At 39.4% G+C, this 20,452-nt stretch overlaps 1 protein-coding gene across 1 annotated transcript in view; it reads right to left on the bottom strand.

Annotated features, from left to right (window-relative positions):
* The window catches only part of sntg2 (syntrophin, gamma 2), a 219,256-nt gene that overhangs the window by 97,621 nt on the left and 101,183 nt on the right, over window positions 1-20,452 (bottom strand). Inside the window, exon 9 of the mRNA XM_048597103.1 lies at window positions 16,685-16,812. Within this exon, the coding sequence (XP_048453060.1) occupies window positions 16,685-16,812 (128 nt within the window). The remainder of the gene's footprint in view (window positions 1-16,684; window positions 16,813-20,452) is intronic.

Below are 20,452 nucleotides of genomic sequence, written 5' to 3'. Positions count from 1 at the left end.
AGGAAACTAGATTTATCTAGGATATCTGGTCGGCATGGACGAGTTGGACTGAAGGGTCTGTTTCCATGCTGTACATCTCTATGGCTCTCAATATCTGAATATCTTCTCCTATTACCATTGTTCCAGCCACATCAATGTGTTTTATCCTACATTTCCTATATTCACAAGTGTGTGGTACTGAGTGTGATCCAGAGATTGCTCCTTTTGAGGCCTTGTGTTTTAATTTCCTCCTTAACTCATGAAACATGGACTAAAGAACACTTTCCTTATATTTCCAGGTCATTGATTCCCTCAACTTAAGTTTGTTCCCCTTTCCCCTCAAAGTTCTGTAAATTTTCAGTGACATCCAAATTCCAGAGAAGCAACACCACCCAGGATTCATGTCAGTACGTGCAGAAATGTCTGCCTAGATTATTGGATCCCCTGCAACTACTGTTTCAAACATGATATGAAGGTCATTTTTAAGAGCAAACTACATCACTTTCGATACCCATGAAAGTTTTACAAATGTTGTTGGCAATTACTTGACATAGTCTATTATGACCAAAAAATCAACGTCCCTGTTCTGGATCTTATATCTAAGATTGAGATAAAATTATGTACTGTAGGTCCACTTTTGACAATACTGTGAAAAGATTAACTGAAGTTAATACATTTTATTATGGCTTCTTCAGCTCCACATTCTATTTCCACCTGACAGAATTTTAACCAGTCCAGATATTTTTTCATTTGTTCCCAGGATGTGGGTAACACTGGCTAGTCAGAATTTATTGCCTAGCTCTAATTTCTCTTGTGAAGCAGGAGATGAGCTGCTGTCTTGGGTTACTGCAGTCCTAGATGAAATAACAACGCTACAGAGGACGATATCCTATTATCAAGTCACCTTTTATTTATACGTGGTGAGTCTTTGACACTGATCCAGCTTCGTCAGAGCCAGCCCTCAGATTGAACTGGATGTCTGACCTCCTGTTCTTATCTGTCAGCCAGGGCTGCCTGATTGGACAAGACTACCAGCCCCATTCAGGGAACTCAGGTTCACCTGGCTGACCTCATTGCAATCACTACACTTGGGGTGTAGATGCCCCACAATACTAATAGAGAGGGAGCTCCAGGACTTTGACTCTGTGATAATAAAGGATCAGTGATGTAGTTCCAACTCAGGATTGTGTGTGACTTGGAGAAGAACTTACAAGTTGTGGTTTTTCCCCCTACATCTGCTGCCTTCACCCTTCTAGGTGGTAGGTATCACAGGTTTTGAAGGTACTGGTAAAGGAGCCTTGTGGGTTACTGAAGTGCATATTAAGACGGTATGCACTGTGCTTTATTGATGGTGGAGGGAGTGAATATTTCAGGTAGTGCATGGAGTGCCAATCAAGCAGATTGCTTTGTCCTGGAAGGTATCAAGCATTTTGAGTGCTGTCAGAACTGTGCTTATCTAGGCAAGAGGAGAAAATTCCATTACACTCCTGACTAATGCCTTGTCAATGTTAGACAGGCTGTGGGAATTCGGTGGCAAGTTATTTACTGCATAACTTTCAGCTTCTTGTATTATTTATATGACAGTTTCTTGCTAATGGTAACCCAAGAATGTTGATAGTGAGAGATTCAGTAATGGTAACACTGTTGAATATCAAGGGGAGATGGTTAGATTCTCTCTTGCTGGAAATTGCTATTGTCTTGCATTTGTGAGAAGAAAATATTACCTGAAAATTGTCAGCTCAAGCCTGAATGCTGTGTTTTGCTGCTTTTGGATGGAAACTGCTTTGATATCGGAGGAGTCGTGAATCGAATCAGTGGCATACTTACCTTCGGATTCCCTTTAGCTTCAGTTTTGTTGGAGCTCCATGATGCTACACTCAGTCAAATGCTACTTTGATATCAAGGGCAGTCATTCTCACCTCTCCTCATTGCTTTTCTCTTTTCTCCACATTTAAACAAAGGCTGTAATGAGGCCAAAAGCTGAGTGCCCCTAGCTGAATCCAAATTGAGCTGGCCAAGTAAGTGCTGCTAATAGCATTGTCAATAATACCTATCACTCTGCAGAAGTTCAAGAGTAGACAGAGGGGCCAGTAATTGGCCAGGTCACATATGTTCTTTCTTTTTGCCAAGTACCTGGTCAATTTTCACACTGATGGGAAAATGTACTGTGACAGTTTGGATAGGTGTATGGGTAGATTTGGAACACAAATTTCCAGTACTATTCTTGGATTCATGCTATTCCAGAAGCCTTCAGCTCTATCTTGACATCACATTAAATGAATTGACCAGCTGAAGATCGTAAGGTTGATCCAGAAAAATAATATTAATTACAAAATATTGCTTCATAACAGTTTATGCACTAGTTTCATTGCTGACTAATAATTATCAGCTGGAGACATATCCTCACTGGATAAACTATGATCCTGAAATTCAACAAGAATCTCCTATTTTTCACTCTTTCTTCAGCAAGAGAGCTAATGGCACACACCTTGTTTCACTGCAAACCTAATGTTCATTTGTTTGTTATTTTAATGTCTTAAATATTGTTAACATTAAATTAAAAATCAACGTTTGGAATGTGAAAGGAATTGATCTGACAGGCCAAGTAGACTTGTCTCATTCCAATTTGTGTATTCTTACAGAATGCTTCTGGTATGTTGAGGTATCATTTCATTCTCCTCCAGGAACAGACTCACTTCACTGAATGATATTTTCTTCTGAGCTTCTTCGTATTCTGAGACAGATTCAGAATTTCAGGAAAGGAACCGGATAAGCATATGATTTCCAACAGTTATAACAATGTTTTCGAGAGTTGACCTTTTCATGAATTGTTTGGACTATGGGTATCATTCACTTCTAATGTGAATAAGTTTCCAAATAAACTTAACGCCTTTTACACAACAGTGCCTAGTGCTATACAGAATTTTCGCAACTGCCAGTGTCAGGTTAACTAGTCTATAATTCTCCTTAGCATATTTGACTCCATTTTTTTTCACATGCACAGTTCCACAGGCACAATTCTTGTTTTTAGACAATTCCTAAAAATAATAACCAGAATTTATTTCGTGACTCATTTTGTTGAGGATTTTTGGTTGCACCATGCCTGTTTGAAGTTTCCCATTTTCATTTAGCATTCTGCATTTTCACATACATGTTTGACTGATGTTTATATATGTTTTAGCCTCTAGAACCAGTTTGACTGAGATTATATGTGTCTCAACTGAAGTGACACGTAGGAATAAGAACAGTTGGGAGATGTGGATTGTTCTACAGTGACAGATTGGAAACAATAGCGGTGCCCAACTGCACAATGACAGATGCAAAGCTCCCATTGATGGGTAGAACGCGGCAAGTACAGTACCTTGTAACACCATCTGAGAGTGCATGAATCACTGCACAGTAAGGTGCAGAAAACTAATAGCAAAGACTCGAGCTAGCCATATGGAAAAAGAAATAGTGCTTTGAAGTTAGATGATGCAATATTTATTTTGCAAGTTATTTCCATTTAGAATCACTGCCTCAAGCTATGAGTTTGATACAACATAAAATAGTGATTGTGCTTTAAAATATTAAGGTGCAGTTAAAAACAAACGAATCTTAGATTAGTCACAACACAACAAAAATTTATAAATACTATTGATAGTACAGGCATGCAAATCTGTATTTACTCTATGATCAATGTCCTCTCCATAGACATTGCACACTATGGAGTCTTTTAAAATCGTTCTTTTCACACTTTATAGTCTATTACTGGTATGACTGGAGGCCATGATTAAGGTGTTCAATGAGTGAAAATTACGTCCCTGTTTGAATGTGTAGATCTGACTAAAGTGCCTCTGTAAGACGTCTGATATATTATTTAATATAGCTAATTTCAATAATTGATAGGTCTCAAAAATGTAGATAATGTTGTCTTGTAAAAAATGATCAATTTATGCATTCTGTGGCAATATAATTTTGTGCAAGATGAGTGGAATTTTGCAAAAATATTCATTAAGAACTGCTTTATGATTTTAGTTTGCACAATACTTGGAAGATAGCTCCCCTCACTAATGATACCTCAGCTTCTGCGATATGAAAATAGTAAAGTATTGACCAATATAGTTTTGAGTTAATGTATTTTATGAAATGCACAATTAAATATCAAGAGAAACTCAACGGAAACAAACTCCACAAATTCTAGCAGAATTACTAAACACTATAATCCATCAAGAAATCTGCCAGCACAGTTAAATTCCACTGCAAACTGTTGACTTGCATTATATCCTCCTGCCATACTTACCCAACGCAGCGACCAGCTAAGTAGGAATGGTGCAGCTCACAATGGCATGGTGACAGGAATTCTCAATGCTTTTTAGCTCCTTACCATAACAATTTGCTTGAAAACAAGTACAGGAGGACTGCCTCCTCCTGGCTAGCAGGAGGAGGATTACATTATATTGAAAAGTCATGGACCTAGCAGGTAACAGGCACCGCAAAACTACTTTCTACATATGGGTTAGAGATCTGCTTTGACAGTAGGGGAGCTATGACAACTCAACCTTGGTGGGAGCCTTTGAAACAGCCAGGAGAGTGTACTTTATTTTGCGTTCATGTGCAGCCTGGGTATGCTTTGGAATTACACAATGATTACATGACCTCTCTCTCTAGTCTGGAATCCTTCTGAAATCTGCTCCCTGGGTCATGCTAGGCACATTCCTTCCATCCCTATGATCTCGGGTCTCCTGACCTGATTTCTTCACTCACCCACTGGCTAAATATTATTTATCAGTTTTGGGCAGGAGCCCACTATGGGTCATTTAAATGAGATCCAGGACTTAAAATTAATTGAACCTCATATTGAGCTCCTTCCTTTGTGGAATCCTACAGATTGAAATTTCAGTTCCATGTGATCTGATGTCACGATGGAATAATTCATTTTGCACATACTTTGTCGTTATTTTTGAAGGTTTATTAACCCTTTAATCCACAATGGAAGGGATGTAAAGAGGAATAAGCAGCTGAAAAAGCAGTGGGCAATAATGGTGCTTGCCTGTACAGTACTGTTCATTGTCAGCAAATCTACAAGCTCTCTTTTGGTATTCCTCTTCTCCTCCATTTCCACTTGCCTTATTTCATTCCTTAACTCTGCTTTTCTTAAACACCAACTCTGGCTCTGCTCCCTTGCAGTTTTACTCCCTTCAAATTGATTCATTTTCTCACGCTACATAGACTATTTTTCACTTATCTTTTAAAAAAATGGGTGCATATTTAAAACATGGGTCACCTCTTCCTATCCCACTCCTTTCACCTTGACTTCAAGATTCTCATGTTCTATCAAACCTGACCATCTGAATATTTCATTGATTGTAACATCCATCCTCTCTGCCTTTGCACAAAACAATTCCCCATTCTCTGTGATTTCAATCAGCTTCGAACTCTCCCTTCAACAATCCTTTTGCTTAACCTCCATTTACCCTCTGTTTTAGCTCTCCCAATGGTTAATCCTTGATCTTGACTAAATACAGGGTCACAAGTCAGGAAATGTTGTAGTTCACAGCTCCTGCTTTCAGGGAAACAACCTCATATGGTGGTAGTGGGGGAAGAGATGGGGCACAGGTACAGGATAAAGTCAGGTCCGTGATCCTTGGGCACAGTAAATGCAGAAGGGTTGTCAGGTGCTCTGATGGACTTTGTTGAAGCCTGGCCAAGATTTTCTGGGATATTATCCCAGTTGGCTCATTAAATTTTATACCCTTCTGCCTCCACCCCTTTCTTAACATTAACCTCACCCACTCCATTGACTGTTATAGCTCCTATGAGAATTTAATGTCAACTGACAGCTTAATGACCAGTTATGACATAAGATAACTTAATTCCAGGTCATATCAACCTATGCCCCTCACTGAGTATCCAAAAAAGGCAGAGCGCAAGAGTCACATTGAGATGAGACACAATCAAGGTCTAAGTATCCACTACAGTTTTTGCTGTAATAAAACAAACTTCCCACTCATGAACATCCATACGAAGCAGAAATAGGCCATTTAGTCCCTTTAATGTAGTTTGGCATTCAATGAGATCATTGATCTGCTTTTGGCCTCAACCCCACATTTCCATTCCTCCAGATAACAAGGGAATCAAAGGTTAAACAAGAATCCAATAATCTCTTCCTTAAATTCAATGATCCTGCCTCCACTGCTCCCTGAGGAAGAGGGTTCCAAAGATTCACTTCTCTGTGAAAGGACAAAAATTGTCCTCACCTCCAGCATAAACAGAAGGCCCCTTAATTTCTAAATAGCATCCCCTTATTATATTCTCTCCCAAACATGAAAACATTTTTTTAGCATTCACCTTTTCCAGGATCCTCAGAATCTTGTATGTTTCAATAAGATCACCTCCAATACTCCCAAATCCCAATGGATACAGATCAAGTCGGTCCAAATTTTTCTCATAAGATAATCAGCCCCCCACACCCTCCACCCCCCATCCAATGTATTAGTTGAATGAGCCTTCTCCAAACTGACTCCAAAATTTATATCTTCTTTTAAATAAGGAGATCAAAACTGTACACAGTACTTATTAATGCTCTATATAATTCTGGCAAAGCATTTCCACCTTTGTGTTTCATTTCCTTTATAATAAACAGTCACATTCTGTCACATTGACATCACTGCACTCCATGCGGTATTTTATCAGTACAAGCCAGTTGAAGAATAGAGGCAGGTCTTCCCTCAAATCAAGATTATTTAGATATTGTTCTGGATGCCAACATCCATGTCCAAATAGTGACAGCTAATAGATTAGTATTATCCAAATGTATCTCTTGCTTACCTGTCAGATTTCATCTTCATAATTCTATCCAGGGGGAGCTGCCATCAATCTGAACAGATGCCAGATCTCAACATCATTAATAAGCAACCAAAATGAACTTTGCGTTCATCTGTTTCCTGAATTAGCAACATCACGTGGATGAATGAGATGATCCAGTCATACTTCAGAATTTTAAATGTCTCATGCCATGGTAACTTAATTTTTACATTCCTAGTAATGCCTTGAAGTCAGATAAATCAATAACGTCTGCAAATCTCTTGATTTTGTATCCAAGTGGCTCTGAAGAAGTGAAAAATTGAAAGGAATTGATGAGCTGACAAAACTTCTATTAAATAAATAACAAGTCATTCTAGAGACAAAAAAAATGCAGATGCTGGAATCCAAGGTAAACAAACAGGAGGCTGTAAGAGCACAGCAGGCCAGGCAGCATCTGGAGGAAAGGAGCAGTCAACATTTTGGGTTCATTCTAATTAGTTTATAGTAATTTCAATGCCTAGGTTTTCCACTGTTTCTGTAACTTAGATCCAAATGACTGCTTAAATGGTTTTAGACTGATTCAAATGGAAAAATGCTCTTTTCAACCTTTTTCTCAATTGGAGTTTATTTGCACAGCAACAGGAACAGCAGTGCATTAAGAATAGGAGCAGAAAATCTCAAAGGCTAAATGAGCTAAATGATGAGGCACAATGAGGGAATTCCTAGAACTGGGATCAAAAATTCAATAGCCCTTGAAAGAATCCAGAAATTATTGGCAAAGGTCAGCAGATCTGGCAACATGTGGGGAAAGAAATCAAGAGTTAACATTTCAGGTTCAGCAACCCTCCTTCAGAATTGATGGTAGCTAGGAAAGAGTTTGCTTTTATGCAGAAGAATGGGGGAGGGGTAGGTGGTAGTGATAGGTAAGTAATAGGTGGAGATAAAACCCAAAGAGAAAGAATAGTTGGACAGAAAAAGGAATGGATAATGATCAGCCTGGGAGAATGAATAGCTACTAATTGAGGCTATTATGGCTTAAAATGGGTTGTGTGTAATAGCAGACCATGTGATAACAAGGCCTGTTGAGTGGGGGTTGGAGTAACAACATGGGAGAAGGTGCCTCAAACTCTAAACTTGTTGAACTCAATATTAAATCCAGAAGGCTGTAGAGTTCCCAGATGGAAAATAAGGTGCTGCTCTTCCAGCTTGTGATGAGCTTTGCTGGAGCACTACAGAAAGCATCTCCAAATACTTGCACAAACTGAAGGAGGAGGAGATCAAGATTGACAAGCAAGAATGAAGAGAATGGTAAATTCAAGGTGCAGAACTCAGTCTGGGCAGAAATGATAGAGAGGCCCTGCTACTGTTTATATTTGTTGTAGATGGTGTTACGTGATGAACTGGAGATGTCAGTGGTCCCCTATGTGATCCCACAGTGCTATGCCAGTCCAATGCTGCATGTAAATGTGTCAGGGATAATTCAAATTCATTATTAAAAAATGGAGGAAGTGCAGTACTGGGGTCCGGAGTATAGCTCAGAAACTATTAACAGCTGTTTTTGACTGGCTGAGAGAAAAATCCTTGAGGTAGATAGCCCTCTAGATTCAAACCCAGAAGGAAAAAAAAGACTGATGAATGAAATGGTTTAACTCATCTTGTATACTTACAAATGGAGGACCAGTCAGACCAATATGTCCATTTCCCAGTTTTAATGTTTACTCTGCCTTGCACAGAAAGTCAAGACAACAATTATCAATAACCTCGCCAACATGAAATGGCACTCGACAAAACCAACACATTTAAAGGCAACATTGTTTCCAGATAGGTTTAAATAGCCATCATTTTCAAGTAACCAAAATGACTTCAACTGAGAAAAACATTCAGTGGAGCACCAGTAATATGCATATCAAGATTAAATAAGATGTGGTTAAAAACCTCATGGTACGTCAACATTCATCAAAGAGAAAAAAAAAAACCTGATTTAATAAAATGCTGTGTTTCATGGGAGGAACAGGAAAAAAAAACAGCTAATATTCTAGAGTCTAAACTGACCAAAAGAAATTATAAATCCGTTCATCGGAAAAACAAGAAAAGATCTTTAGGAAGTTTTCAGAGAAATAAATTGTGATATAGAGCAATTAATTCACCGATAGGGCAAGGATTTTACCTGCCAAGAAAAGATAACCATAGAAAATCAAAGATACAATATAAAACCAAAATAAAACAACATACAAAATGCAAAAAAAAAAATCCTAGGGTATAGAAATTGTATAAAACACACTTAAGTGTTGCATAAGAGACTACAAAAAGCAGTGTGAAAAGGAATTCACAAGAAATATCAAAATTAACATAAAAAACTGTTTGCAATTGTATTTCACAAATTGTCATAAGCAAACTGTGCTCCCTTGTAAACTGACAAAAATGAGGTTAATTTAAGTAAAGAAACGTAGCCATGCTGTTCAATTACTCCACAATTATGGTAAAGGAAGAGATCAGCAAACCAAAAAAACTATTATTAAAATCAGGGCCAGAGACTCAACAAAAGTATAAGCAAGGTAAATGAAATAGAGAGCAAGAAATGATCAGATACACTTCTCAACTCAGTTAAGGGGACTATGCTGATTAAACAGAGAACAACCTGCAAAGGTAGAGTAGAAAAAAAAACAATGGTACAATGAAAAGAAGGGCAGCCCATGAGATATCTTTCAGATCTGGCAAATCTTATATAAAGGAAACAGCTTGCCAGGCTGATCATCGGAGCACCAATTATGTCTTCCTGTCTTCTTATCTTTAAGGAACTAGAGAAGGGCTTTCAGATTAAACTTTCCACCCCCAAGAATGAAGTGAATTTCAGTGCATTTGCCAAGTACACAAGATATACAGGTAGCCATTTATGAATGAGACCCATAAAGGAAGGAGAGGTGACGTCAGCCAAAGGAATTGATAAAGGTCGTGGAGCAGGTCCAGATGGGAGGCTTTTAGAAGACATCCTGATCTGATCTTTCACCAGACATATACCACTTGACTTGCCCACCTCTTCTCTCTTCGGCACAGAAATATAGCACAGTTCCAAATGCCTTTAAAAACTGACAGACAGTCTTCATTCCCAAAATCGATGACCAAGACTTGTGAAGTACCTAGACAAGTGGCATCCCATTACTACAGCATCCATGTCACTTCGACTTTTCACAAAGATTACAGCCAAAAGTCAAAGCGACATAGTGGAAATCAACTCAAGTCTGAAGGGGGATCCTTGTTACGATTCCTGGGTGCAATGGAAATATCGCCATTCAAAAAATCATTCAAAACATCAAGATTTCGAAACAAAAAAAGAAAGATCTAGCTGTAGTTCCATGGATCTCTCAAGGGTGTTCAATTCAGTTCAACATAAATTACAATTGAAATCGCTACACAACTTCCCCCTGAAATTTATAACATTAATTTCAGATTTATACCTTAAATAATATCACTATAATTGAAGGCAGCAAAACATTTCTAATCAAAATAGCAAGGGGCATAAATCTGGGAGACTGCTTGTCAATAACAGTCTCTTCATTAACATCAAACAATAAAGAGTTTCCACTTCAATTGATGTACATTTCTTTATTAAAATCAGAATAACTGGAGACTTAAAGATGAAATATAGCTTACATCCCACCAGGGAAAACCAAGAAATGTCTAGGAGTCTGAATAGAACCTTGAACAGAAGTTGCTGAAAGTGATTGGGAAGAAAAGCTGAGAAACTGGATTTCCAGAGTAATGACAACAACTCTTTGGCCTGTGCAAAAAAAAGTGAGGTTTTTAAAACACGTATTATCCTGAGATTGTATCACCACATGATACTATCAGAAACCTCTCAAAACACATTGGTTAAACCAGAACAAACCATTTAGAATGATGCTAAATTCTTCACTTCCCACAACAAACTACCAATGACCTTCTGTGCTGAAGTAGTAAGAGTGGAAGCCTTAGTATTCCCAAACTTGAAGTCCAAATACCATTGACCATCATTAGAAAGTACAAAGCACTTGAGGTGTCTGTGGGCCTGTAATTCAGGCATCCCTCTGAGGCAAAAACAACATCAGTGCCAGAAAGGATTAACAGAAACTAAACATTCTCAAGGAAATTTATCTCTGAGAAATAAAGCAGGGGTGTTACAAGAAGATAACACCAAAAAATCCACAATGGGGATCTTCATTCACCCATGGACTACGTTCAGCAAGAAATATACAGAACGGAGACAGTGGAAACTCTACAAATGGCTTTACCTCATCAGTCAAGGTGCAGGTATTGGATATTTAGAAAATTAGAAAGTATCAAGCACGTGGCTAAATTCTGCCTATAACATCAAATCTTCCTGACTAATTAATAGCCTGCTATCACATTGCAACTTATACCCGACTGCATCAATTCCAACAAGGGGAAGGCCTAACACTGTTAGATCTTATGCAGATGTAAGGTGATAGTACAGACCCCCGTGCATGTCTCCAGAATTTGTCAGTTTATAAAGAATGCGAGGATTGAACATGACAACAAAATCAGGCATGTTACAGGTATTGATTTCTAAATTTGGTAGACAATCCAATGTGGAGCTAAGACTGATCACAAAATATTATATTCAAAGAAGATTTGGTTGTGGCCACAGTTGACATCACAATTCATTATAAGGTCAACAATGGAATGTTGGAAGAAGCATGGACTTAAAAGAAAATCAAATATGAACACCTCAGGGAGGAAATCAAAGATCTGATCTAAGGTGATGAACAGAAATATTTTGATTTTATTTTGGGTAACAGACACAAATGGTTATATGATAACAACTACTTAATGGACTTCCTTAACATGAAAAGTTATAAATCATTCGCCTGAGAAGCATCCAGACTTACCATTGTATTGACAGTGGAAATGTCGCAGATTTTCAGCATAGGATAAAAACTGCACTTTACCTACTTGAAGGCATACTACTTAACATATAATTTTCTGAGTACATGAATCATAAAATAAAGTACACACAATGTTGGGGCTGAACTTGGATTTATACCTCTGTCATCTTGCTTCTATTAAAATCTCGCGTCCTCGAGAACCCTTAGGTCAGAAATATCGTTCTATTGGATCTTTACTTGGTTGTCCATTCAGCCCTCTATTTACATCAAACTTGGTTATTAACAGAAGCCTTACCAACATTGATGGCTGATGCAAATACTCATAGAGTCATAGAGTCATACAGCATGGAAACAGACCCTTACTTGGAAAAGACTCTTGTGTTAAGTGTGTTAACATAGGGAAGGGGAATGGATAGTCTCAAAACTGGGATTAAGACAAGTTACCCAGGCCTCAATCTGGGCAGGGTATGAGCCAGTAAGTCAGCAGGTCAAATATATTTAGAGTCACCAGGTTAAAATGGGGACCTTGATTGCAACATCAGGAGGATCAACTAAAAAGTCTGGGGGTCCAGGGAAGGATGAAGAATGATTGGGCAAATCATGACTTAAAAGTGGGAGTTCAAAACTCACTTCAGTGAATGTCAATTCTAAAGCTTACTATTTCAATCTAAACCTAATTGTATAATGCCAATACTTTGACAAATGAGCACTCAAAGTGGGCAGAATAAATAGAATTTTGCTGAAAGGAGGTTGAGTTCATCTCTGGAATGTGAGGTCAGCCGATTCGCAAAAGTCCAGCAATAACTGACTGTGAACCATCTGCCTTCAATTCCTACTTAAGCAGCACATTAACACAGCATCTATCATCCTCATTAGGGCTCTGTGGTGCAGTGACAATGTCCCTAACTCTGAGCCAGGAGGTCCAGGTTCAAGCTCCAGAAGTATGCAATGATATTTCTGGCTTGATTCAAAAGAATCTATACCATCCTTTATTCTAACGGATTTTGTGGCACAGTGTAGTGCCTTTGCTACCGGGTCAGAAGGCCCAGGTTCAAGTCCCACCTGTATTGGAGGAGTGCCTGAACCGGTTAATACAGAAATAATTTCTGGAGTGCATTATTAATTTTCACAACAATATTTTAATATGAATTTTTAAAATTGAAATGTAAATCTTTGATTTCTATCTCAGTGTCCCTTTAAGGGACTGGCACCATTTAACCTGGTTTAGTTTGGTCTGATTTGCCTTCTTTGATATCATTTGATTTAACTGGTTTAGCAAAAGAGCTAGCTTATACCATCCATGGGCTGTTGAGGAACAGTATCTACCTCTGGGCCATGATTGGGTTCAACTCTCTCTTGTCCCTAAGGTGTGTCTCAACAAGTTGAACCAGGTCATCCAATTATGGGTCTGATTTCATATTAAATGAGCTCAGGATGACGATTGTGCATGGCCAGGGATATTGCCAGAAGATTTGAATTCACCTTTTTCAGCAATTGTAGATGCTTCCAAACTCTCTTGTCTCACAGCAATGCAGGATTACAGACAACACGTGCTGTTTGGGGACTAGACCTGGTGTGATAACCTAGAGATATATGGGAAGGATGTCAAAGGTAAAATGTACCCTTAATAGGACTGTGAACTTTCACATACTGTCCGAAAACATCAAGCGATTCCAATGTCAGCTGCTGGAAGTGGACTTGAGGTCATATGGACTAGGTGGCAATCATGTCCCATTAGTCCTAAAGATAACAGCTGACCTTCATTTCTTTGCAAATGGATCAGTTCAGGGAGCTACTTGGGATTTCTGAGACATTTTGCAGTCCCCAACTCATATGTGCATCTGGAAAGACAATGATGCTCTCTTTGTGAAAGCCCATCAATTGATTTAGTTTCTCCTTGACACAGAGTTGACCAGCGAGGGCATTAGAATTTACTGTCATTGTTGCATTTTTGCAGGTTTAGGTTGGAATTGATCGTAGCCACACAGCAATCAGAGCACCCTATCATCAACCAGCAATATTCATCAACAGAAAAGGATTCCACTTGGTTAACGTTCAAAGGATTTGTGACAAAAAAACGGCTAACACAGGTCTGCACATGATACCCTGGATCTGTCACAGGTGCCAACCATTTTCAAAGGCTCTCAGCTAGGCACATCACTCTGCACCTGAATGATGCCACTTTTATGAAACCCTCAGACTAATGCTGAGGAGAGACATAGTGCTGCTCATCTTGGACCAGACTCACTGTGGAATAGACAGATGGTGCCATCAGTATACCCCAGACAGAGTGTTCTGTCTTAACTGGTGTGCTGCACCCTCAACAATCTCAGATGCCAAAGGGGGCTGAACGTGGTGCCAGAGGAGAAGATATAGCATGAACTAACGAAAAAAAAAGAGAGGGTGCCACAAACCCTTGTGAGGATAAGAGTTAATTTATTTTCTTGTGGAACTGCAGCCATGTCCATTTGCTTGGGACACTGACCCACGCTGTCATTTCAGCCCAGGTCAGACGGGTTTGAAAGGGTAGCTTTGTGGTGCCATCCCAGAGAAGAGGACTGCTCTTTTGTCCTTGACTCCATCCATTAGCATTTGCAACAAAGTGCCACTGAATTGAGAGGTAAGTTTCTGCTTCTTAGGAGGCATTTCTTTGAAGTTGATGGGGTGGTGACCACCGCAGGCTGTGTGGATTCTCCGAGCTTTCAGTGAATAAAGTAATATCCATATGGCCTTTAATGTACACTACAGCTTACAATCTGCCAAGGACAAGATTTTCCTGCTCCCTCACTACATGATTCACCAAGTGACTCACACAATATCTTGCTTGTAAAGATGAGTTGAAAAACAATAATCATGCAAGATAACTTGTCCTTTGTATTGGCAGATGTGATGCCACCTACGATGCCTGTCACCAGTTCCAAAATGGAAAATCTCGGCTAACGGGTCACACCAGGTCTCCATCTGGGTATTTTACTTCATGCATTCTCTGAGCTTCTCTTTGTAACCCCGCACATTGTTCCTTTTCAAACAACCATCTAAATCCTATAAAAAAACTTCAACTGAAACTACCTCCACCATGCTTTCAAGACAACGTATTCATTTCATGAAAAGGGATCGTGCACAGAGCACAGAGGGTTACATAAATGCAATCAATATTGTTCAGGACTTTGGGGAACGCAGTATGGTGATAACACGCAACTTGTCTACACATTGACAAATCTTCACTGGTTGTGAGCACTCCTGAGGACACAAGTGCTCAGGCATAAACGCAAGTTTTTTCTATTTGATTATCCGTGGGGAAAGTGGCAAAGTTGCTATTTCTGGCAAAACAATGCATCTGTCACCTGTTTGAAACATCTGTGCACTACGAACTGACTGGAAGTTGCAGGGTCTCCTGTGGCAGTCTGGAATGAGCCTGAACCATAAAAATTGACAGCTATAACAATCATCTGCAATGCTGTGCTTATCCTGGAATCACCTGCAGGTCAAATTACAGCATGAGCCATCACTTTATCATAACTTCCTTATGAATCTCCACTTCCCCTGCTCTTTAGTCTGACATTACTGCAGTTAAGGCATAAAAACAGATGCTGTAGTCCTCAGAAAAAAAAAGACTGATTTTAAAATATTTCAAGGCACCTTCAAGTATGACATGAGAGCATTCCCTAAGATTCAATCTTTGATCCTCGCCTATTTGTCACCTATAGGCTGCCTCTTGGAAATATCATCCAAAGTCATGATGTCAGATTATGTTTGAACATCAAAAATAGGAGGAGGTCAGCCATTTTGTTTCCCAAGGGAGTCAGAGCCTCACTAATAGCAACTAAATGCCATTTTTGTGGTTAAGTGTTGGGGTTGAGTATGTCAGGTAGCAACTAACATGCCACCCCACTATAAGAGAACCCATTTAATCACCTGCCAATCAGCTCACTAAGAACAGACAGCTGAAAATGGGTGAGTTTCTTGGTGAATCACCTTGAAATGGGCAATCTGGAGAACTGGAAGATGCCTGTCAATCAGAGGCTGGAAACTTTTGGCTCCCTAAGTTCACCAGTCCAGGTCTATGCCTCAGTGTTTTGGTGGGGAGAAGAGGGGTGGTGTTCAGTGGTGAGATGGTAAGTTACAGTTATCTTCTTGTCGTAGGGGAGGTATGTCACAAGGTGTTCAAGGTTAAAGGGGTCTGAAGCAAGGGCAGAGGTGTGGCTTTCTATAGAAATTTTAGACTAGGGCAATGGGAGGCATCTCTCCAAGCTGCCAGTCAGGTTGCCATGCATACTCAGCCAACCTTTTCTTGCCCAATGAGAAGGCAGATGTTCAGGGAAGTGGAAAACTGAGGCTCTTAGTGGCCACTAATTTACAACTTAATATCGAGGGAGCTTCTTGATCATAACCTAATAAGTGAAATGGTGAGAAAAGGGTGAGTTTCTCTCCAAGTCAAAATCACTCATTTCTGTCCCATCTTCCCACCTCTTTCACCACTGCCAGAGGTGGGAAAATTTGCAGCCTAAAAGTCAAACTTGCGACCAGAAAAGACAGAACAAGTTAAAGACAATTGAATCTCAGATGAAAAAGCATACTAAATCTTACATCACACAGCTGAACCTTCCCGTCATTTTGTGGCCTGACCTATTGTGACCAACTTTCAGCAGATTTGTTAACATTAAATATCTGAAAAATAGTTTTGTAATTGGACCCAACTTTGCATGCCTACTAAAACTGAATTCACCTTGTTCAAAAAGAGAAAGCAATGAATGACTGCTTGATTGTACACCAACATATTTGGTGCGGCTGTTTGCCAGAGCTGATGAGATATGGAGGTATTTAGCTTCACTTTGCACATCCTCATATCTCTGTGAACATAAACATGATTAATCCAATGCAAACCGTCTCTTCTGGTAAATTTATACACTGCATCAAACATAAAATGCTTTTGCATCTTTGCAAAGGACTCTGTCCCACAACGTACCTAAACACTCATTCAAGAATTATCTGAAATGTTCCAGATTGTTCAATCTTTGTTTCGCTGGGTCACAAACCTTAATTGATCTGTTCCAGTTCTGTACCTTGAGACTCGAGCCATCGACAAAGGGACCGATAAGGTATCTAGCCAACGTTTCTCATATTTTGGTTCATCAGCTGAAGGTGAAGAAGGTGATGACGGTGCCTGCACAAAATACATGAGAACTGTAAGAAACCCTAACTAATTTGAAAACCACAGCAGTGCTTATGTTTGGAATAAATCACAACACCTTACATTATTAATGTCCAGATTTCATAAATAACCAAACACATAGATGAAATATAAAAGTGTAAACAGCCCAGAGGGTTGTGACTCTGGGCTATTATATCAACTGCAAAATCAGAAATGCATGTCAACTACTGTCTATGTGGATCTCACAATAAGTATTCTGATATGAGCACAAAGCAGGCAAGTTAAATGTTTTATCCATTCTTTATCGAATTTCCAAATCGACATGTGAACAGATTTTAGGAAAAGATTTTGAGAAAGAAGCTTAACCTACATTGAGATCAGCTGTAGGTTAAGGTCTTCTCTACTTAGAATTAAGGAACATAAAAGTGGTGGTTCGACAGTGAAGTTTTTTGTTTTACAATTGTGTGATATGACAAAAGAAACTCTGTCTTTTATGAACTTTAAGTATTGACTATCAGTTTTGCCATTGTTGGCTATTTACATACTGATTGACACTGTCACAGCTCAGTATGGACAGACTGTTTCTGATTTCAAATATTAACTGATTCAAATATTAATATATTTCCTCACTCAAGGGTCAAATTGGCTTCCTTTAGATGCTCATTTAACTAAATGCGTTAACATTTTCTGAGGTGACTGGATTACTTCACACCATTCAATGTTAAATCATGATAGATTCTACCATCTACTGTCATATGGAGCAGGCATTAGCACTTGACCTTACATGAGTGATATATTGGAAATTAATAGATTCCAGTAAGTCATAAAGAAGGATTTAATAGAAATCTATACAAGTCAGAAAGCAACAGCGAATCTGTTGGCAAATTGACTGGTGTATAAACTCCAATAACACAGAGATGTGAACAAGGAGTAGCAGTCCATTCGGCCCTTTTGAACTCTGATGTTCATATAGTCATGGTTGATCTGTTGTGTTCCAACTTCATACCCATCTGTCCCGAATAACCTTTGATGCTCATGCCAACCAAGAATCTATCCAATGAGCTTTAAAAACATCCAACAGCGCCATCTTCATCACTTTCTAAGGCAGAGAGTTCCAAAGTCACACAATCGCCAGACGAAACAAAAAATTCCGCCATCTTTCTCGTAATTTGAAACCAGTATCCTTTAGTGATGGACTTACCCATAAGACTAGAAGACAGAGAAGTAGTAGTAGGTCATTTGACCAACTGACCAATCTGCCATTTAATGAGATCATGGCTGATAATCCTCATCTGCACCTTCCTTCCTTTCTATATAATCCCTGATTCTTGAAATAGCCTCTACAGCCTCTGTGGCAAAGAATTCCACAGATTCTTTACCCTCAGAGAAGAAATTCCTCCTCTTCTGACTTAAATGGGATAGCTCTTGTTCTGAGATATGTCTTCTGGTTCTAGACTTTCCTACAATTCAGATTGAAAGTAAATAGGGGAAATATTTACAGGTTACAAACTAAAAGACCAGTAGGAAATTTTAAAAAATCAAATTAAGAACTAAGCAAATAAAATAGAGATTCAGAGCAATGTGATGTGTTGTACCTGCATGAACTGGTGGATCCCATTGTAGTTCATAGTGACCACATCTGCGGTAAGAAGCTTGAGGAACACAAGCTTAGAGTTGATGAGCTGGATTCTGAGCTTTAAAAACTGTGATACATCAGGGAGAGGATTGCAGCCAGTGACTAGTGGAGTTCTGCAGGGGTCAGTGTTGGGACCATAACTATTCATGTTAGACATCAATGATCTGGACGAAGGAACTCAGGGCATTGTTGATAAGTTTGCAGATGGCACACATGGTGGGTGGAGGGTCAGGTAATATTGAGGAATTGGGAAGCTACAGAAGGACTTGGACAGGCTGGGAAAGTGGGCAAAGAAGTGACAGATGAAATACAATGTGGGAAAGTGTGAGGTTATGCATTTCAGTAGGAATAATTGCAGCGTAGACTATTTTCTAAATGGGGAAGGGCTTATGAAATCTGAAGCACAAATGGACTTCGGAGTTCTAATTCAGGATTCTCTTCAGGTTAATATGCAGGTTCAGTTGACAGTTAGGAAGGCAAATGCAACATTAGCATTCATTTCAAAAGGGCTAGAAAATAAGGGCAGACTGCATTTGGATATTGTGAGCAGTTTTGGGTCCTATGTCTAAGGCATTGGAGGAGTCCAGAGGAGGTTTCCAAGAATGGTGCTGGGGATGAAGGTCTTGTCATACGAGGAAACATTAAAGACTCTGGGTTTGTACTCAATGGAGTTTTGAAGGATGAGATGGATCTTTTTGAAACTCAAAGAATACTGAGAGGCCTGGATAGAGTGGTTATGGAGAAGATGTTTCCATTAGGAGGACAGATTGGGCCCTGAGGGAACGCCTCAAAGTGAAGGGACAGCTCTTTAGAACTGAGATGAGAAAAATTTCTTCAGCCAAATGATGGTGAATCTGCGGAACTGATCTATGCAGAAGACTATGGAGACCAAATCATTTAGTGTACTATCGACAGAGACAGGTAGTTCTTGATTGGTAAAGGGATCAAGGGTTATAGGGAGGAAGCTGGAGAATGGAATTGAGAAACATTATCAGCCATCATCAAACAGTGGAGCAAACTTGATGGACGGAATGGCCTCATTCTGCTCCTATATGTTATAGTTTTATTGGAAAAAAATGTCAACATCTACCCAGTCAAGTCCCCAAAGAATCATAAACGTTCTAATCAGGCCACGTCTCATTCTTCTACACTCTAATGAGTACAAGCCCAACCTACTCATGATCTAATCATGAAAATATCCCTCCATGCCGAGGATCAAATGAGTGAGCACTTTCTGTGTTGCCTCTAATGTCAATATATATTTCCTTAGATCAGGGGATGAAAACTGTTCACAGTATTCTTACTGTGGTCAGACTTGTACCTTATATTGTTTTACCAAGATCTCCTTATTTTTATCCTGCAAGGCCAGAAAAGTAAACATCCTTCCTTCCCATCTCCACCCTGTCAAAGTCAATTGAGATTTTTCTATTATTCACTTGTGGAGTACGGGCGTCGCTGGCTGGCCAGCAATTATTGCCTGTCCCTAGTTGCCGTTGAGAAAGTTGCGTTGAGCTGCCTGTGTGAATCACTGCAACCCACATGCTGCAGGTTAAGTCTCAATGCCACTAGGGAGGGAATTCCAGGATTTTGGCCCAGTGACAGTAAGGGAAGAATGATATATTTCCAAGTTAGTACGGTGAGTAACTTGGAGGGGAACTTGCAGGTGATGGTATTCCCATGTATCTGCTACACTTGTACTTCTAGAATGAAGCAGTCATGGCTTTGGGAGGTGCTGTCAACAGATCTTTGGTGAATTTCCACAATGCATCTTGCAGATGGCAAACTCTACTGCTATTGAGCATCGGTGGTGGAGGGACTGGAGTTTTATAAACTTCAATTGAGTTTGCCTCTGCTCTTCTAAACTCTGATGAAAACAAGGTCATCCTGTTCAAAGTTCCCTTAGAAGACAACCTGTTCATTCCAGGAATCAATCTAGTAAACCTCCTCTGAACCATCTCTGATGCATTTACATCCTTTCTTAAACAAGCAAACTAAAACAGCATCCAATATTTGAGA

The sequence above is a fragment of the Rhincodon typus genome, chromosome 5 (genome assembly GCF_021869965.1).
Source record: "Rhincodon typus isolate 14 chromosome 5, sRhiTyp1.1, whole genome shotgun sequence".
Taxonomy (NCBI): domain Eukaryota; kingdom Metazoa; phylum Chordata; class Chondrichthyes; order Orectolobiformes; family Rhincodontidae; genus Rhincodon; species Rhincodon typus.
This window is presented reverse-complemented; position numbering and strand designations above follow the sequence as displayed.